This window comes from Panthera pardus, unplaced genomic scaffold, assembly GCF_024362965.1.
Source record: "Panthera pardus isolate Hobbes unplaced genomic scaffold, ASM2436296v1 HiC_scaffold_2, whole genome shotgun sequence".
In the NCBI taxonomy this organism is placed as follows: Eukaryota; Metazoa; Chordata; class Mammalia; order Carnivora; family Felidae; genus Panthera; species Panthera pardus.
The window spans coordinates 97,291,366-97,312,568 of NW_026526765.1; the positions used below are offsets into that span (position 1 = coordinate 97,291,366).

General features: G+C 36.3%; 1 protein-coding gene across 3 annotated transcripts in view; it reads left to right on the top strand.

Annotated features, from left to right (window-relative positions):
• The window catches only part of WDR41 (WD repeat domain 41), a 202,515-nt gene that overhangs the window by 25,763 nt on the left and 155,549 nt on the right, over nt 1–21,203 (top strand). For all 3 annotated transcript variants that reach the window (XR_008423820.1, XM_053907259.1, XM_053907257.1), the window contains one exon: nt 14,915–14,982. Coding sequence is in view for 2 of the 3 variants with exons in the window: in XM_053907259.1 (XP_053763234.1) it covers nt 14,915–14,982 (68 nt within the window). In the remaining variant the exon portion in view is untranslated. The remainder of the gene's footprint in view (nt 1–14,914; nt 14,983–21,203) is intronic.

Consider the following 21,203-nt stretch of genomic DNA (forward strand, 5'->3'; position numbering starts at 1 on the left):
AGAGTGGTAAATTTCGCCTGGGAAAGCCACATTTAACTTTCCCTGGCTTCTCCAAATCATTGACTTCTTTCTTTTTTCTCTGACCATACCATTCATTAACACGTATTTTTTAGTTTTCTACATCTATAAAACTAGATTACGATCTCCTTGAGAAAAGTGATCATATTTGAATTTTTTACTTCTGTATCCTCCCCTGCCCATAATAGGTACTCAGATTTTTGTTCAGAGTATATATCAGTGAAAGTTTTAATGACAAGAAACAGAGAACTATCTTGCTGTTTTAAGCAAAAAGGATGCATTGTGAAGATAATGGAGAATCACATGGGGCACCTCGGTGGCTCTGTCAGTTGAGCATCCGACTTGGGCTCAGATCATGATCTCACGGTTCGTGGGTGTGAGCCCTGTGTCCGGCTCTGTGCTGGCAGCTCAGAGGCTCAAACCTGCTTTGGACTCTGTGTCTCCAGCTCTCTCTGCCCCTCCCCTGCTCACTCTCTCTATCTCTCTCAAAAATAAACAAACATAAAAAAAAAAATAAAAAAAGATAATGGAGAATCACAGAAATGACAGGAAGCGAGAGGAGCAGGCTTGGAAAGTGAGCAGGAACCAAAAGGGCCCCAGAGTGTAGGCAGCTATAAAAGTCTGGCCAGCTAGTTGCTTTCATCTCTGGATACTTCCATCTTTACTGCGTTCCTCCCTAAATCCATCTTAATTCAAACTTTGACATTGGATTATTCTTCTTCTAAACTTTAGAGTTCTAAGCAGCTCTACCTTTCAGAGAGTAGAGAAAGGAGGGAATTGTCCCCTTTGGCCCCTCAGAACAAAGCGTGTCACAAGACTATACAAAATAGGTTCTCCCAAGTAGGAAAAGGATTTGATGCTGGAAAACTCCCACCCAGCATGTTCCTAGTCCCAGAGAGGTGGTGAAAAGCCAACTGCAATTATTCATTGCTAATAAATGAAGAATGCATGTAATCTTTGCCTTGGGAAATTTGGAAAGAGAGTATGGTAGAGAAGTGAGTTATGGTGAGGATTTTTGGGCATGTGGGGTAGGAAGAAAGATGAGTGGTGAGGACTTTGAGGATAGACAATGGTAAGAAACAGTTAAGAGTATGTGCTAACACAGGGGAAAGAGAAAGTTTGGTAGGATGAGGTTCCCAAGGATAGTCTCCATCATTTTACTTAGGGCTGGTTCTAGTCAGTAGCTGTCTTTGGTGGGTCATCCACGAAGTGAAAGTTGGCTCATCCAGTTGGTGAGGCTAGATTTGAAATGTTTTTCAACACATAATATATCCAAATGCTTAAAAATTAAAACCTAAGAGGATCTAGTAAAAAGCCTTCCTCCCACCCAACCCTGCCCCCATATATCAAAATTCTCCTTCTTAACAGGTGGTCATTAGTTTCCCATATATGCTAGAGATTTTTAAAGTGCATTATAAACAAATGTAGATTATATATTTTCCTCCCTTTTATAAACAAATGGTAACATTTTGTTACACCGTTCTATACATTTGTGGTTTTTTTGGTGTTAAGTTGTGTAAGTTCTTTATGTATTTTGGATGCTAACCCTTTATCTGATATGTCATTTGCAGATATCTTCTCCCATTCATTAGGTTGTCTTCTGGTTTGGTTGATTTTTTTCCTTCACTGTTTAGACACATTTTATTTTGATGTAATCTCAGTAGTTTATTTTTGCTTTTATTTCCATTGCTTCAGGAGATATATCCAGAAAAATGTTGCTATAACCTTATATTAGTGTTGTTGTTTCTTTTTAATTACCAAGTGCCAAAGTCCTTTTTTAATCCTTCACCTCTCCTCACATTATGGAACCCTGTGTTTTGGAAAATTTTCACTATCATATAGAATTTATTAAATAAATAATTTTCTCATTTGGAAAATCAGTCAAGGATATCTATCTATCTGTCTAGCTAGTGATGTATCTGACAGTAAGAGAGCTTCTGATTAGCAAGAGATAACCACTGTTAACTGCATAGAGTAGACATAATTCCTACTAAGAGCCAATAAATTTATGTTTTAGTTAACCTCATTAAGGGAACAGCTTTTACTCTTTTTAGAAATAGTAGTAATAGCTTGAGGTTGCTCATTACTGCATTTACACATCCCTAAATGTCTAGAGACTCTAGGTTTGAAATTACTATGCAGTTTCTTTTTTAGGAACACCTGATCTAAATATTAACCAAATGTTTTGAGAACCTGAACTTCTGGCTTGCTTAAAATCATAGTAATTCCAAAGCCTAAGGACAGGCTTTGGCATTTTGTTTCAGCCCTCATCAGCAGCTTTGGCATTGAACCATAATGGTCTGTACAAATCTAGTTGGACCTTTTGGAAAAGAAGAAAATTACATCAGACTGGACTCTTCCTATTGTTCATGCCAGGAAACTTAACCCAAACTTACTTAGGAAAAAGGGAATTTATTGACTAACATAATTCCAGAGACCAGTTTGGCTTTAGGCATTACTTGATGGGAGCTCAAGCATTGTTCACAAACCTAGTTCTTCTGTATCTCTCAGCTCTAACATTGCAATTTCAGGATGAACTCATTACATTCTCAGGCAGATTCTTCCCTGTGGTTCTCGGCTGGTTAAAGAAACTCCTGTCTGCATCTTAAACCTGCACAGGTTTAAGTCCAGTGGGAAAGAGAGAGGCTCTTCTTTCCAGGATACCTAGCAAGAATTTGAGTCTCATTGGCTTTGACAGAAATATATGGTCATCTCACACAAGTGACTGTGCTTGGGAAATGATGCACTGATTGTTTAGGCCGAGGCCCGTAATTCTAGGTGTGAAGCTCCTTCTAAACGTACGGACTGAGAACTGGGGCCGGGCATTTTGCAGAGGCAAGTTGGAATAAAGTTATCAGAGGAAGGACGTACACACTAGCATTTATCCTGCATTTGTCATTTCCTGTTTGCTAGGCACTGTGCTAGATACTTCAACAAATGTGGTTTCATTAAATTTCATTCTTACAATGTCTCTGTGAGATAGTTATTTTTCTGTCTTCTTTATGGTTAAGAAGATTATCTCAGGTTAAGTCATTGCCCAGTTTTTTTATCAGTGGTAATTTCTAGAACCAGGATTCTAGGACAAGTCTTTCTGTATCAAATTGCAGTGCATTTCTCACCACTGTCTGTCTGGTGTTCAAAAAAATAACTGTAAGCAGTAGCTGCTGCATCACTGGAAAATGACAGTAGTCTCTTTGATTACTTTGAAGATTGAAACACTCATTTGGATGTGTTTGTAAAATGATGAATTGTATTATTTTTAGTTTTTCCTTGTGTACACCCATATGGGCTGCACTCATTCATCTAATAAATACTTGTTGAGTACCTGTTTTGAGTCAGATAGTGTTCTAGGAATTGAGGATAAAGTAGTGAACAAAACAAGTATCCTATCTCACGGAGCTTACGTTCTGGTGTATACAACGAGGTATATACTATGAGATTAGGTGATTTTGAGGCTTCCCTTTTAATTTACATTACTGAAGGAGCTTCAACCCTCACACATTTTCTGGGTCAGGCAGATCCATGAAATTTCATTCATAGTTTGTATAGTATTGACTCATAAAACTGCTCATTGAGACCGAACTGATATGAGGGCCAGAAGCAAGATTGAAGAATGAAGTAACTACCTAAAATCAGTCAAGCTATAAAGAAAGCCAAATGACTTAAACATTCATTTATGTTCAAAATGTCTTTTCCTCATTTTTCTGGTTTATTTTTAGAAAGCGTTTGTTTCTCTTATTCCAACCACTGCCTTCCCTCCATACACGCAATATGTTAGATTGTTTAGAGCAGTGATTCTCAAAAGGTAGCCTTCAGATATCTGGGGTCCCCTTTAAGAGCTTTAGGAGATTAAAACCATTTTCATTATAAGACTAAGATGTGATTAACCTTTTTCACTGTGCTGACATTTGGTGTGATGGTACAAAAACAATGATGGATAAAACTGCTCATGTTTAGAGTGAATCAATACAATGACACCAAACTGTTCTAGTTGTCTGGGTATTCTTTAAAAAAAAAAAAAAAAAAAAAAAGTTTCACTTAATAACATTTAAAGGTGTGGTTTTTTTTTTTTTAATGTTTATTTACTTTTTGAGACAGAGCATGAGCAGGGGAGGGGCAGAGAGAGGGAGATACAGAACCCGAAGCAGGCTCCAGGCTCTGAGCTGTCAGCAAAGAGCCTGGGCTTGAACTCATGAATCATGAGATCATGACCTGTGCTGAAGTTGGATGCTTAACTGACTGAGCCATTCAGGCGCCCCTCACTTAACATTTTAGATGAACAGCTAAGAACATTTTGATCGGTAAAAAATTGATTTTATTAAGTATTAGCTCTGTAAAAGATTTTTTTTTTAAGGATCTGGGTGAGGAAATAGGAACCATGCATAAAGCACTTTTGCCTGCATATCAAAGTATGGAGTGGTTCTTGAAAGAAAAGGACTTGGGTGATTGCATTGTGAGGTGACCTAGCTGCTTTTTTCATGAAATACTATTTTTACTTGAGAGAACAAATGACAAAGTAGCTATTCAGAGTTGAGTATGTGGCAGACATTTTCTCAAAGATGAACAGCGATCTTTCAAGAAAAACAAACATAGTGTTTATTGCCATTGATAAACATTCAGCCTCTCAAGTGAAAACTAGATAGTATTTGGAAAACTTCTATTAGCCACGATGAACTTGATAGTGTCCCAATATTTAAAAACTTTTCTGATGAGATTTGTGGTTAATTGCTGAACATGATTTTTAAATATTAGATAATGAATTGTGTCAGCATTGGAAAGATCTACATAATTCTGTAAAATAATATTTTTCAAATCACCAATGCATGATGGTACTAAATCGTACAAGTTAGATCTGAAGTGTAAGATTAACCAATATATTTTTAATATAAGAAAGTATGAAAATTTCATTGATATGGTTTCAGATTCCATATTGCAACTAAATTACAATCGTTTGATACATTTTGGTTTTTTATCCAAGAAGAATATCCCCAATTATCCAAAACATCTGTGAAAATAACCTCTTTTCCAACTATATACCTGTCTGGGGCTGGATTTTCTTTATATACTTTAGTCAAAATAACGTATCATGATAAATTGAAGGCGGGCTTATGTATGAGAATTCAGCTGTCTTCTGTTAATACCATCTTCTCATTAATTTTTTAAGGGGGGAGAATACATTTATTTTTAATAAGCTATGTTATAGTAACTGGTAATGGGTTTATTTTTATGTTAAAATAACTATTAATTTTTTTAGTTTTAGTTTCTAATAATACAACTACTGAAATAATCTATTAAAAAAACTCTTTGAGGTCCTCAGTAATTTTTATGAGACCAAGAAGATTTGAGAACTCAAATGTTGAGAACTGCTGCCTTAAAGGGCTGTTTTTTCCTTCTAAGGATCACAAGGTTGTATCTCAGTTCTCTGCTTTTTCTGCATAGTGAGCCTAACTGAAGAGTTCCCCACAGAAGTAAAATTTTATCAGAGAATCCAGTTAGGTGGTAGATTTTACAGATGTCTCTCTAATTACCAAAGTTTAATTTCTAATAATTGAATTATTAGAATACAAATTATTGGAGCTTTTTATTAAAATTAGGATTTCATTTCAGGATGAGGCTGAAGTCTGTCTGGATAGGGAGCAAAATGTAGGGCCACGAAATATCTCTGGTATGCACTCCAGCTGATGACCCTTGCCTCTAGAGCTCCTCATGTCTTTGCCATGTGAAGTTATCATTTTATCTTGAGCCCAGTTAGGCGCTTTCCTCAAGTCACTGGTGCCAGAATCAGTACCTTAAAGTAGGAGACTCCTTCATATTCCCTGGCAGGTAGCAGAAGAGTGGGCAACCATAGCTGAAAGATACATGGTCTCGGTTTAAACTGTGAATGCTCTTTCCCGTTGAAATATGATACCATTTGTGGCTAGCTTCTATGACAAAGGTACATGTGGATGGAATAGGTATCTGTGGGCTTGTCTGGAAGGCTTAGGTGCCCTGAGTTCCAAATCAGATGTTTAGGATTTAACTTTTTCATTGTTGGAACTGCTTCTACTTTTTAAACTATTGTACATTTTAAATCAGGATAAATAATATATTCATATAAGGACAGGTAGAATTAAAGATGGTCTTACAGTACCATGTGAAATGGAGTAATTTTGCTCTTTATAAGGCTGAATGATGGAATTTGAACCATATGCTATCAAATTAAGCCCACAGGCAATATGTAAAAACACAACAGGGTTATTGATCAAGAAACGCCTGAATCCCCAAATTTTATAAAATGGCATCATATTTCTCTGGGCTGCTGGCATTCAAAGAAAAAAATAAACATTCCACAAAATTGTCTATTTTCTAGTTAAACTGATGTCCTATAACTGTATCTGAAAAGCTAAGTTGTAATTTTGAGGACACCATGGATGAAAGAGAAAAAAAATTACTACCACTAGTAACAGATGTGAAATTACATTAGATAAATATAATCATTAGTTTCAGTCTCACCCTGGTTAATTTGTTTGTGGAAATGTGCAACCCATTATTCATTAGATAATTTTTCACACATTGATTAGAAAGCCATGTCGAATTGTGACCCTGCACATTTGGGTTTACCTATCTTGCAATGAAGTATACCGCTTACAATAGTGGAAATGGGGGACAAAATGTTTATCTCAAGCTGATTTTGTGCCAATAAATAAAGTAAATCAATAGCCAGTGAAGTGTGAACAACATTTCTCTGCTGTATAATATGGTTTTGGGGGCAATTTGACATGCTACAAGGGGAAACAAGGGTCTTGAACAGAAAGGTAATAAAAGCAAATCATGCTGGTAACTGTTATTGAAGTCCTGTATTTTTCTATACTTGGGCAGCTTTAAGATGTGAAAAATAATGCACATAAAATTATAAAAATATTGAGGCAACTTTCCCCCATATTTATAAACATTCTTTCTTATAGCTGAACTTGATTTTATTGGTCATGCATTCTATACCTGTGACAAATCTTTTCTATTTTCTATTTGATCTTATTTAGTGCACAAATTCATATAACTTTAATATATTTATAGCAAATACAACACAAAGATCTTAAATTTCAAATAGACTTTATTAGCACTCAATAAGACCTCATCTGAATTTTACTTTTCAGTATTCAGATAACTACTTACAGTAATCAAAACGCTCTCAAATTAAAGAATATTTTCTTTGCCCTGCAAAAAGCTTCAAAGAGAATCCCTCATTTTATCATCTTATACCTTTCTTACCATTCCAAGCACTACAGAACCATAGGAAAATGACTCTCTTTTCCAATTCTCTGAGGAATAATGATATAAATGCATTTATAAAGTGTATATTCTTGCCAGTTTGAACCTCCAATGTTGTCTTTTAAATTAAGATGAAAGTAACACATTTTTCCATATAATGCAGGCTGCATTCGAGTAATTAATGGTTAATTAAAATCAGTTTTTTTCCTCTGTGGGTCAGACAGTGAAAGGCTACACTATGTTACCATAGAAAGGAGTAGAATAGGCTGTTAGGCTTCTAGAAGAAGCATTTTTGGCCCTCTTGGTCTAAAATAAAATCTTAGCCAGGGAATCCTGCAGCTTCAAAGGAGACATGGTTACTTGTGTCAGAGAAATTGTGTTTTCCTGCACAGGAATGTTACTTGCTTGGCAGATTGTGTGTACTGTTAGAATTTCAAAAAATCATTGGTATTTTAATAATGGGTGCTAACATGTAGTATATTTATTTATAGTCAGTGACTTGCTTCATGTGAAGAGTCCTTCAGTGACATATACATATGGCTTATTTTGAGATCACCTACTCTCCACCTTTTTTATTTGAACAGGGCTTCAGTCTAGTATAGATTAATTTTAAAATCTAGATTTAAGCATATTAATAATATATTAGTAATAGATGGATCTAGAGGGTATAATGCTAAGTGAAATAAGTCAGAGAAAAACAAATACCATATGATTTCACTCATAGGTAGGATTTAGGAAACAAAACAAATAAAGAAAAAAAGAGAAAAACCAAAAATAGAGTCTTAAATACAGAGAACAAATTGGTGATTGACAGAGGAGATGTAGGTGGAGGGATGGGTGAAATAGGTGGAGGGGATTAAGCGTACGCTTATCGTGATGAGCATGGAGTGTTATGTAGAATTGCTGAATCACTGTACTGTACACCCGAAACTAATATAACACTATATATAAATTTCACTGGAATTAAAAAAAATAAAGTTTTAGTAATAAAAGATTCTGGGAAATAAAATTTCCCGTTTGAATGTGAAACTAGCAGAGAAGTATAAGTACTTGTGAGAGCTGATAGAATAGACCATGGTTGAGATAGAATGAGCATTACATTGGGAATCAGATCTGTATTCTACTTATTGCTGTGTCAGTTAAGACCTGTAACTTTTCTGGTTTTGGTAGACTGGGTGAGCTCTAAGTCTTTTCTAGCTTTAATATTCATTGCATATAATACTTTTATAAAATAACATCATACTATACAGTGATGAATAAACTTTGTGATTCTGATCGTAGTCTACATTTAGTGTAAACATTTTTCTATGTCATTACATATTTTTTACATCACTCATAGTGGACACATTTATAAGGGCTGTATCAAATCTATTATATAGGTTAGTCATTCACAGCTATCATCATATCTTTCTTATAATGCTGTCTTAGTTTATTATTTGGTCTCACTTTTTCTGCTCTTGCCCCTATATTGTCTATAATCTTCATGAGATAATTTATTTTCCTTTTAATGGCTATAAGATGCAACATTGTCCTGATCAAAACTCTTCAACCAACCAGTCTTAGAATAAAATCCAAAATCATTACATGGCCTATAGGGCACTGTGTAATCTAGCACCCGCCTTCCTCTAGGACCTTATTTCTATGGTCTACTTCATTTCCCACTGTTCTCTTAGCTGTTCTCCAATTCTCTAGGCATGTCCCAATCTCGGGGCCTTTGTTCTTGGTGTTTCCTCTACCTGGGACACTCTTGTTTCTGATACTTGCATAATTTGTGCTTTTATTCGTTCAGATTTCTGCTTAAAGGACACCTCCTCAGATAGTTCTCTGGGTATCTTATCTAAAGTAACATCCCTCTACCATTAACTATTCTTTTGCTGTATTTTTTTCTCATAACCCTCATTACTACCTGACATTATGTTATATATATCTTTTGAAAAATTTTATGTCATCAATGCATAAACTCCAAAGTGGAGTTTATGCATTGATGACATAAAATTTTTCAAAAGATATATATAACATAATGTCAGGTAGTAGGGCTGCATCTGCTTTTTTTTTAATTGTTACATCCCTAGCACACACACAAAAAACTATGGTTACCTTATAGAAGGCACTTGAAAAATACTTGTTGAATGACTTGCGTCTTTGTTCACTGTCTTTCTGTTATAACTGTAGTTGGGATGAGGAAAGTTATTTTGTCGGTTATCTTTGTTGGTAAAAACATCTTGATTAGCATCTACACATGGGATGTGTGGCTGTGAGGAAATGGGTTGAAAGAAAAAGACAAAGACTTAGATAAAGTAACTTTAAAAAAGTGAATAGCAATTTATGGATAGAAGAGAGGAAAATGAAGAGGATAAGGGGATTAGTGTGGAGAGAGAGGATCAAACTATAAGGGAGAAGGCTAAAACATGAGTAGGCAAAAATGACAGAGATTTTCAATAGAACGAGGGTATTTCATATTGATATTTTAGTCATTTGGCAGTAAAAGCCTTCTTTCCCATTAACTCCTGCATCTCTGTAGCATAAAGCTACCTGATGTCATTGGCAGTTTCTAAAAAATTTTTTGTTAATGTTTATTTATTTTTGAGAGAGGGAGAGAGACAGAGGGCAAGTGGGGGAGGGGCAGAGAGAGAGGGAGACACAGAAACTGAAGCAGGCTCAGGGCTCTGAGCTGTCAGCACAGAGCCCGATGCAGGGCTCGAACCCACGAACTGTGAGATCATGATCTGAGCCAAAGTCTGGTGCTTAACCAACTGACCCACCCAGGTGCCCCGTGACAGTTTTTTATTGGGGTAAATCCAGAAAAGCCACATCTTATGTTTGAGTTAAAACCCAGGGGTGATAAAGGAACAGTTTGTACATGGAGAATGAGTATTGAACAGAAATCAAAATGAAGCCAGAAGTTACAGGGAGGTCACTGGTTTGCTCACTGGAAGTAGGAAGAGGAATTAAGTAGATCTCATCTAGCTCGCAAGCCTGAGTTATAGAAACAACACAGTGGTAAATATCTTTGTAGTTAATTTTTTTAATGTGTATTTATATTTGAGAGAGAGACAGACAGACAGAGCATGAGTGGGAGATGGGCAGAGAGGGAGGGGAATACAGAATCTGAAGCAGGCTCCAGACTCTTAGCTGTCAGCATAGCTCCAGATCATGACCTGAGCTGAAGTCAGATGCTTAACATGAGCCACCCAGGCACCCCTGTAGTTAATTCTTTGTACCATGACCACGATTTACTTAGGATAAATTTCTAAAACTGGAATCACTGAATCAAAATGTTTTTGCTTTTTTTTTTTTTTTTTTTTTTTTTTTTTTTGCGCGCGAGAGAGAGCAAGCACGTGAGCAGAGGAGAAGGACAGAAGGAGAGAGAAAGAAAATCTCGAGCAGGCTCCATGCTTAGTGTGAAGCCTAATGCAGGGCTCAATCTCATGACCCTGGGATCATACTCTGAGCCCAAATTAAGAGTCAGATGCTCAACAAACTGAGCCACTAAGGCGACCTCTTATTTTTTGTGTGTGTTGACATTCTTAAGGCTTTTGATATGTGATCATATTGCCTTCTGGAAAAATGGTACCAACTTAAAATCTAAAATGTTTTATAAAAGCAAAAGTTATTAAAAGAAATATCAAATTGCTTCTTGACCTTTTTGCTGAGATCAACTGTAAGAGAAACCTCAATATTATAGGCCTACTAGGCTGGCTTTCATAAAAAGATGGAAAATAAGTGTTGGCGAGGGTGTAGAGTAATTGGAGCGCTCACCTCTTACGGCTGAGAATGTAAATCGGTATAGCTGCTTTGGAAGATAGTTTGGCAGTTCATCAAAAAGCTAAACATAGAGTTACCATATGACCCCAGCAATCCCACTCTAAGTTATATACCCAAGAGAGTAGGATAAAAACAAACATCCACATAAAAAATTAAGCACACATGTTCATGACAGCATTATTTATAGTAGCCAAAAAGTAGAAACAAACCAAATGTGCCCATTATACATGAATGAGCCTTAAATACAATACCCAAGTAAAAGAAACCAGTCACAAAAGCCTGCATATTGTATGATTACATTTGTGAAATGTTCAGAATGGGCGTATCTGTAGAAACAGAAAGTAGATTAGTGGTTGCTTAGGGCTGGGGTTGGGGAGGATGAAGAGTGACAGTAATGAGTATGGGGTTTCTTTATGGGGGATGAAAGTATTTTAAAATTAGATTGTAGTGATGGTGGCACAACTCTGTGAATATATGAAAAAATGTTAACATACACCTTATTTTTTCAATTTTTGAGTTTTGATATTTTTAATTTTTTAATTTTTGAGTAAAGTGAGCACACAATATTACATGAGTTTCAGGTGTACAACAGAGTGATTCAACAAGTTTATACATTATGCTGTGTTCACAACAAAGGGGACCTTTGGTCCCCATGCATTGTTATTATGATATTATTTACTATATTCCTTATGCTGTGCTTTTTATTCCTGTGATTTATTCATTCTGTAAGTAGAAGCCCACTATCTCCCATTATCCTTCACCCGTTTTGCCCAACCTCACACCATTTTTCCTGTTTGGCAACCAACACTTTGTTCTCTGTATTTATAGGTCTGACTCTGCTTTTTGTTTATTTATTTATTTTAGATTCCACTTATTTTTCTGCTTTAATTTATAATTTGATATTAATATTGTTACCCTTGATTTTAATTTGAAAATATGCCTGAAATGTATTTGAAAATATATATTTGAAAAAATTTCTATATTTCTTTGTCTTTTGTATAGTGTATCTTTTACAAAGAGACCATAATTTACTTTTTGGATAATTTTTTTGTTTGATTTTCTTTCTTTATTTTTCATCATCATAAGTGTACTTTTTAATCCTCATCCCCTATTTCCCCAATCCCCCAACCCACCCCCCTCTGGTAACCATCAGTTTGTCCTCTATGGTTAAGAGTCTATTTCTTGGTCTGCCTCTCTATCTCTCTTTTTTTTCCTCTGCTGGTTTGTTTTGTTTATTAAATTCCACATATGAGTGAGATCATATTGTACCTGTCTTTCTCTAACTGACTTACTTCCCTTAGCATTATGCTCTCTAGCTCCATCCATGTTGTTGCAAATAACAAGATTTCATTCTTCTTTTCTGGCTGAATAATATTCCATAGTGTGTGTGTGTGTGTGTGTGTGTGTGTGTGTGTGTGTATACCACATCTTCCTTATCCATTTGTCTATTGATGGACATTTAGGTCTCTTCCCTCTTGACTATTATAAATAACACTGCAATAAACATAGGGCACATTATATCTTTTCAAATTAGTGTTTTTGTTTTCTTTGTACAAATACACAATAGTGGGTTCCTGGATTCCATGGTATTTCTATTTTTAATTTTTGGAGGAAGCCTCTATACTGTTTTTCATGTTGGCTGTACCAATTTATGTTCCCGCCAATAGCGCACAAGGATTCCTTTTTCTCCACAGCCTCGCAAACACTTTTATTTCTTTCCATTTTGATTTTAGTTATTGCTGAAAGGTGTAAGGTGATATCTCATTGTGGTTTTGATTTGTATTTCCTTCAAAATTAGTGATGTTGATCACCTTTTCATGTCTGTTGGCCATCAGTGTCTTCTTGGAAAAATGTCTATTCAGGTCCTCTGCCCATTTGAAAATCAGATTATTTGGTTATTTTATGTGCAGTTGTATAATTTTATAGAGTTTGGATATTAACCCCTTATTAGGTACATCATTTGTAAATATATTCTCCAATTCAGTAGGTTGCCTTTTTGTTTTGTTGATGATTTCCTTTGCGGTGCAGAGGCTTTTCCTGCAGATGTAGTCCCAGTGGTTTAATTCTGCTTTTGTTTCCCTTGCTGTAGGAGACATATCTAGAAAAATGTTCCTATGGCCAATGTCAAAGAATTTACCCTCTTGTTCTCTTCTAGGATTTTTATGGTTTCAGGTCTCATATTTAGGTCTTTAATCCATTTTCAGTTTATTTTTGTGTATGGTATTAAAAGGGTCCAGTTTCATTCTTTTGCGTGTAGCTCTTCGTTTCCCCTGCACCATTTGCTGAAGGGATTGTCTTTTTCCCATTTTATACTCTTGCTTCCTTTGTCATAGATAGATCGGTCATTTAATTGTGGGTTTATGTCTGTGTTTTCTATTCTGTTCCATTGTTCTATGTATCTGTTTTTGTGACAGTACCATAGTATTTTGATTACTACAGCTTTGTAGTATATCTTGAAATCTGGAATTGTGATACCTCCAGCTTTGCTTTTCTTACTCAAGATTTCTTTGGTTATTTGGAGTCTTCTGTGGTTCCATACAGATTGTAGGATTGTTTTAGTTGGCTAGAACAAATGCAGTTGGTATTTTGATAGTGATTGACTCAATCTGTAGATTGCTTTGGGTAATGTGGGCATTTTAACAATACTCATTCTTCCAATCCATGTGCATGGAATATCTTTCATTTGTTTGTATCATCTTCATTTTCTTTCAAGTGCTTTATGTTTTCCAAAATATAGGTCTTTCACCTCTTTGGTTAAGTTTATTCTTAGGTATTTCATTCCTTTTGGTGTTAGTTTAAATCATGTTTTTTTCTCAATTTCTCTTTCTGATGCTTCATTATTACTGGATAGAAATGCTACCAATTTCTGGCTATTAATTTTGTATCCTGCAACTTTACTGAATTCATTTTTTTATTTCAAGCAGTTTTTTGATGGGGTCTTTAGGATTTTCTATCTATAGTATCATGTTGTCTGTAAATAGTGACAGTTTTACTTCTTTTTTACCGGTATGGATGTCTTTTCTTTCTTTCTTTCTTTCTTTCTTTCTTTCTTTCTTTCTTTCTTTCTTTCTTTCTCTTTGTTTCTTTCTTTATTTTCTTTTTCTTTCTTTCTTTTTCTTTTTCTTTTTTGTCTGATTATTGTGGCTAGGACTTGCAGTGCTGTGTTGAATAATGGTGACAGGAGTGGTCATTATTGTCTTTTTCCTGACCTTAGAAGAGAAGTTTTAAGATTTTCACCACTGGGTGTGATGTTAGCTGTGAGTATTTTATATATGGCCTTTATTATGTTAAAGTATGTTCCCTTTAAACCCCCTTTGTTGAGCGTTTTTATCACGAATGGATGTTGGTCTTGTCAGATGCTTTTTCTGCATCTATTGAGATGATTATATAATTTTTATCCTTAGTTTTGTTCATGTGGTGTATCATATTGATTGATTTGTGAATAGTGAACCATCCTTGCGGCCCCAGAATAAATCCCACTTGATTGTGGTAAATTAATTAATTAATTATAAATGTTTTTATTTATTTTGAGAGAGAGAGATTAATTATAAATGTTTCATTTATTTTGAGAGAGAGAGAGAGACAGCAAGCAAGCAGGGGAGGGGCAGAGAGAGAGGGAGAGAGAGAATCCCAAGCAGTTTCCGAGCTATCAGTGCACATCCTGATGTGGGGCTCGAACTCACAAACCATCAGATCATGACCTGAGCTGAAATCAAGACTCAGATGCTTAAGTGACGGAGCCACCCAGGTGCCCCTAAATGATCCTTTTTTAAGTATATTGTTGATAGAGGGAGCTAAGATGGTGGTATAGTAGGAGAACCCTGGGCTTATCTTGTCTCTCAAACACAACTAGATAACTGTCAAATCATTCTTAATATCTCAGAAATCAACCTGAAGACTGACAGGACTAACTCTGCAACTAAAAGGAGAGAAGAAGCCACATTGAAGAAGGTAGGAAGTACAGAGATGTGATTTAGGGGGAGAAACAGATAGCAGATGTTGCAGAGAGGTCGGAGCCCTGGTCATTGAGAAAGGTGAGAGAAAGAGAGGAGCACACAGGGAAATGCACAAGGAGAACATTTCCCCAAATCCTTTGGCTGGGAAGACGAGAGGGGCTGGTTTTAATAAGTTGTTGGAATTAGTGGAGTATAGAGACTGCAGTTTTAAAGATCTGTGGCTTGGCTGGGATAGAGCCCTGGGGGTGCTTCCCTGCTCCTGGAGAAGAGTCAGGCAAACACCCTGGGGCAGATGGTATGGAAAGAGTGATCTGAAGAGCACCTGGGGCACACAAAGGGATATTATTTGTTCTTCTTGGAGAGTGTCCCTGAGAGGTAGCATTCACAGAGATGCCTCTCCAGGGACAAAAGAGCTGGCTGGGTCTGTTTCCCTCCTCTGCCCGTCAGCATAAATACAGAGCCACCCACCATCAGTAGTGCAGTGCCAACACTGGGTACCTAATCTGCTTACATCAGGTCCCACACCCCTGCTCTGTGGCAGAACTGCCCTTCACAGTTAAGTTTGCCTCAGTCCTAGTGCTGCAGGTCCTTTCCCCTGAATGAAGACCAGCAGAAACCACTGCCCACACCAAGTTCCCCAACCAGAGAGTTCTGCAGGGCTTCACTTCTAGTGGAAGCAGTATCAGGTCTAATTTAACAAGCAGACCAGAACATACCTAGTTAAAATTTGCTACATTCTGGTCACACACCCGACACTGCCCACTGCAGGCAAGGAGAGCCTCTGCAGATGACTGGCCTGAAAATATAGCACCTGAAACACAATAGCACAGTGCACGCAGCACACACCCACAGGCACTCCCTGAAGCACTAGGCCTCAGACACTATGTGACCTGTTCTTTGAAAAGCCATTTTTCTCAGAAGCATGGAAGAAACATAATGGGCTTTTCTAACACAGAAAAGGAGATAGAGACTTAGACAAAATGAGAAGAGAGAGGAATTCATCCCAAATGAAAGAACAAGATAAGCTCAGAGATCTAAGTGAAACAGATATAAGTAACATGCCTGACGGAGAATTTAAAGCCCCAATCATAAGGATACTTGCTGGGCTTGAAAAAAGAATGGAAGGCTTCAGGTAGGCCCTTACTACAGAGATAAAAGAATTAAGAAACAATCAGTCAAAAATGAAAAATGCAATAACTGAGATTCAAAACAGACTTGCTGTGACAAACAGGATGAAAGAAGCAGAGGAGTGAATAATTTAGAAGATAAAATACTGGAAAATAACGAAGCTGAACAAAAGAGAGAAGAATTACAGAACATGAGAATAGACTTAGGGAACTTAGTAATTCCATCAAACATAATAAAATTCATATTATAGGAGTCCCAGAAGACAGACAGAAAAGGGGGCAGAAAATTCGTTTGAGGAAATAATAGCTGAAAACTTCCCTAATCTGGAGAAGTAATCAGACCTCCAGATCCAGGAGGCACAGAGAATTCCTGTCAAAATCAACAAAAGCAGATCAACACCAAGACATACTGTAATTAAAATTTTAAAATCAAGTGATTAAAAAAAAAAATCTTAAAAGCAGCAAGACAAAAGAATTCCCTAACTTAGAAGGGAAGACCCATAAGGCTAACTACAGATCTCTCAATAGAAACTTAAGAAGTCAGAGGGGGTGGCATGATAATCTGCAGTCAAGAATACTCTATTCAGCAAGGCTACCATTCAGAATAGAAGGAGAGAGAGAGAGAGTTTGCCAAACAAACAAAAACTAAAGGTGTTCGTGACCACTAAACCAGCCCTGCAAGAAATATTAAAGAAATTTCACTCAGAATTCCTTTGCATGAAAAGGAAAGACCAAAAGTGACAAAGACAAGGAAGAAATAGAGAAAATCTCCAGAAACAATGACAAAACTAGTAATAAAATGGCAATATATACATATCTATCAACAATTACTCTGAAGTAAGTGGAGTAAACGCTCCACTCAAAAGGCATAGGATGACAGAATGGATAACAAAACAAGGCCCATCTATATGCTGTTTATATAAGAGACTCATTTTAGACATAAAGACAACTGCAGATTTAAAGTGAGGGGATGGGGAAACATTGATCATACACATGGACTTAAAGCGAGAGTAGCAATACTTGTATTTAACAAAATAAACTTTAAACCAAAGACTGTAACAAGAGATGAAGAAGGGCACTGTATCATAAGAAAGGGGACAATCAAATAAGAAAAAAAAATTCTAAATACTTAAACACTGAACATGGGAATTCCTGAATGTATAAAATAATTAATTACAAACAAACTCACTGATAATACAATAATATTAGGGTACTTTAACACCCCGTTTACATCAATGCACCGATCATATACACAGAAAATAAACAAGGAAATACTGATGATGAATGACACACTGGACCAGATGGACTTAACAGATATGTTCAGAACATTCCATCCTAAAGCAGCAGGATACATCCCTTTTCCAGTGCACATGGGACATCGTTTGGAATAGATCACAAACTAGATCACAAATCAGGCAAGGTAAAAGTCAAACTTTCATTCTTCACAGATGATGTGATACTTTATGTACAAAACCTGAAAGACTCCACCAAAAAATTGTAAGATATAAAATCAACATGTAGAAATCTGTTGCATTTTTATATACCGATAATGAAGCAGCAGAAAGAGAAATCAAGGAATCAACCCCATTTGCAACTGCCCTGAAACCTGTAAGATATCTAGGAATAAGCCTAACAGAGATAAAAGATCTGTGCTCTGAAAACTGTAGAACACTTAGGAAACAAACTGAAGAAGACACAAAGAAATGGAAAAACATTCCATGCCCAAGCATTAGACGAACAAATATCATTAAAATGTCTATACTATCTAAAGCAGTCTACAATTCAATTCAGTCCCTATCAAAATAATACCATCATTGTTCACAGAGCTAGAACAAACAATTCTCAAATTTGTATGGAACCAGAAAAGATACCCAAATAGCCAAGGTAATGTTAGAAAAGCAAAGTAGGAGGCATCACCATTCCAGACTTGAAGCTGTATTACAAAGTTGTAATCATCAACACAGTATGGCATTGGCACAAAAACCAGACACATAAATCAATGGAACATAACAGAGAACCCAGAAATAGACCCACGACTGTATGGTCAACTCATTTTTGGCAAAGCAAAAAAGAACATCCAATGGAAAAAAAGTCTTGTTAACAAACGGTGTTGAGAAAATTCGAGAGTGACATGCAGAAGAATGAAAGTGGACCAATTTCTTACACCATACACAAAAATAAATTCAAAATGATGAAAGAATCAAATGTGATACAAGAAACCATCAAAATCCTAGAGGAGAACATAGGCGGCAACATCTTTGATCTCAGCCAGAGTAACTTCTTATTAGACATGTCTCCGGAGGCAAGGGAGACAAAAGCAAAAATGAACTCTTGGGACCTCATCAAGGTCACTCCTGCACAGTGAAGGAAACAATCAACAAAACTAAAAGGCAACCTATGGAATGGGAGAAGATATTTGCAAATATATCGGATAAAGGGCCAGGATCAAAATCTATAAAGAATTTATCAAATTCAACACCCAAATAACGAATAATCCAGTTAAGAAATGGGCAGAAGACATGAATAGACACTTTTCCAAAGAAGGTATCCAGATGGCTAATAGAAACATGAACAGATGCTCAACATCACTCATCATTAGGGAAATACAAATCAAAACCACAATGAGATACCACCACACACCAGTCAGAATAGCTAAAATTAGTAACTCAGTAAATGACAGATGTTGGTGAGGATGCAGAGAAAGGAGAACCCTCTTGCACTGTTGGTGGAAATGTGAACTGTGCAGCCACCCTGGAAAATAGTGTGAAGTCTCCTCAGAAAGTTAAAGATAGAATGACCCTATGACCCAGCAATTGCACTGCTAGGTATTAATCTAAAGGATACAAAAATACTGATGGGAAGGGGCACATGCACCCCAGTGTTTATAGCAGCACTATCAACAATAGCCAAAGTATGGAAGGAGTCCAAATGTCCATCGACTGATGAATGGATAAAGAAGATGTGGTATATATATTCAATGGAATATTACTCAGTGATCAAAAAGAATGAAATCTTGCCATTTGCAATGATGAAACTAGAGTGTATTATGCTAAGTGAAATAAGTCAGAGAAAGACAAATACCATAGTATTTCACTCGTGGAAATCAAGAAAGAAAACAGATGAACATAGTAGAAGGGAAGGAAAAATAAAATAAGATAAAAACAGAGAGGGGGGCAAACCATTAGAGACTCTTAACCATAGACAATGAACTGAAGGTTGCTGGAGGGGAGGTGGGTGAGGGAATGGGCTAAATGGGTGAGGGGCATTGAGGAGGGCACTTGTGATAAGCACTGGCTGTTATATATGTGACAAATCACTGAATTCTACTTTCTGAAACCAATACTACATTATATGTTAACCAACTTGAATTAAAATAAAATCTTGGAAAGAAAAAAAAGCAGCAAGAGAAAAGAAGATAGTTACATATAAGGAAACCCCATAAGGCTATTAGATATTTCTCTCCCCCCCATGTGTGTGTGTGTGTGTGTGTGTGTGTGTGTGTGTGTGTGTATACACACACACATATATACATATACATATACATATATGTATATATATACACTTATGTGTATATATATATATATATATACATATATGTGTATATATACACATACATAAGTATATATATATATATCCTCTGTCACACTCCCATCAACCCTCAGTTTGTTCTCTGTATTTAAGAGTCTCTTATGGTCTACCTCCCTCTCTGTTAGAAAGTATTTTTTCTTTCTAGGGGATTTTTCAACAGAAACTTTGTAGGCCAGAAGAGACTGGAATAATGTTTTCAGACTGCTGAAAGGAAAAAATCTGCAGCCCAAAATACTCTCCCCAGCATGGCTATCATTCAGAATAGAAGGAGAGAAAGATTTTCCCAGACAAACAAAAGCTAAAGGAGTGTATGACTATTGAAGTAGCCCTACAAGAAATAATTAAAGCGGACTCTTTGGAAAGTAAAGATCACAAGTAAGAGTATTAAAAGTAGGAAACACAAAAGCAGTAAAAATAAATATATCTATAAAAATCAGTGAAGAGATTCACAAAATAAAAGGATGTAAAGTATGATACCATATACCCAAAATGTGGTGGTGGAGGGGAGGTGTAAAGAAGGGGTTGAAATTGAAGCGACCATCAACTTAATATAGACTGTTATATGCATAAGATGATATACACAAACCTAATGGTAACCACAAGTCAAAAACCAGTGATACACAGCAAATAAAGAGAAAGGAATTAAGCTATGAAGAAATCAAGCCAGCAAACCGTGAGAGAATAGAGCAAGAGAGGAAAAGAAGGGAGAACTACAAAAACAACCACAAAACAAGTAACATGATGACAATAAATACATACCTATCAATAATTACTTTGCATATAAATGGACTGAATGCTCCATTCAAAAGACACAGGGTTACGGAATAAAAACAATACAAACAAACCATCAATATGCTGCCTATAACAGACTCATTTCAGACAAGAAGACACTTGTAGATTCAAAGTGAGGGGACAGAGACATATGTATCATGCAAATAAATGGGAAAAGAAAGATGGAGTAGGCATTCCTATATCAAAGTTGACTTTAAAATGAAGACTGTAACGAGAGACAGACATCATATAATAATTAAAAAGACAATCCAACAAGAAGATATAACAATTGTAAATATTTATGTACCCAACATGATTTCACCAAAATATATAAAACACTTAATAACAACATAAAGGAACTAATCGATAGTAATGCAATAATGGTAATAGTATGGAATGTTAACACCCCACTTGCATCAATGGACAGATCATCCAAATAGAAAATCAACAAGGAAATGGTGGCTTTAAAAAAATTTTTTTTTCTTTGAGAGAGAGAGAGAGAGAGAGAGAGAGAAAGAGAAACAGAGCACGAGTCGGGGAGGGGCAGGCTCCAGGCTCTGAGCTATCAGCAGCTCACAAGCCGTGAGATCATGACCTGAGCCGAAGTTGGATGCTTAAGCAATTGAGCCACCCAGGTGCTCTGGAAATGGTGGCTTTGAATGACACACTGGACCAGATGGATTTAACATATATATTCAAAATATTCCATCATAAATAGAATACACATTCT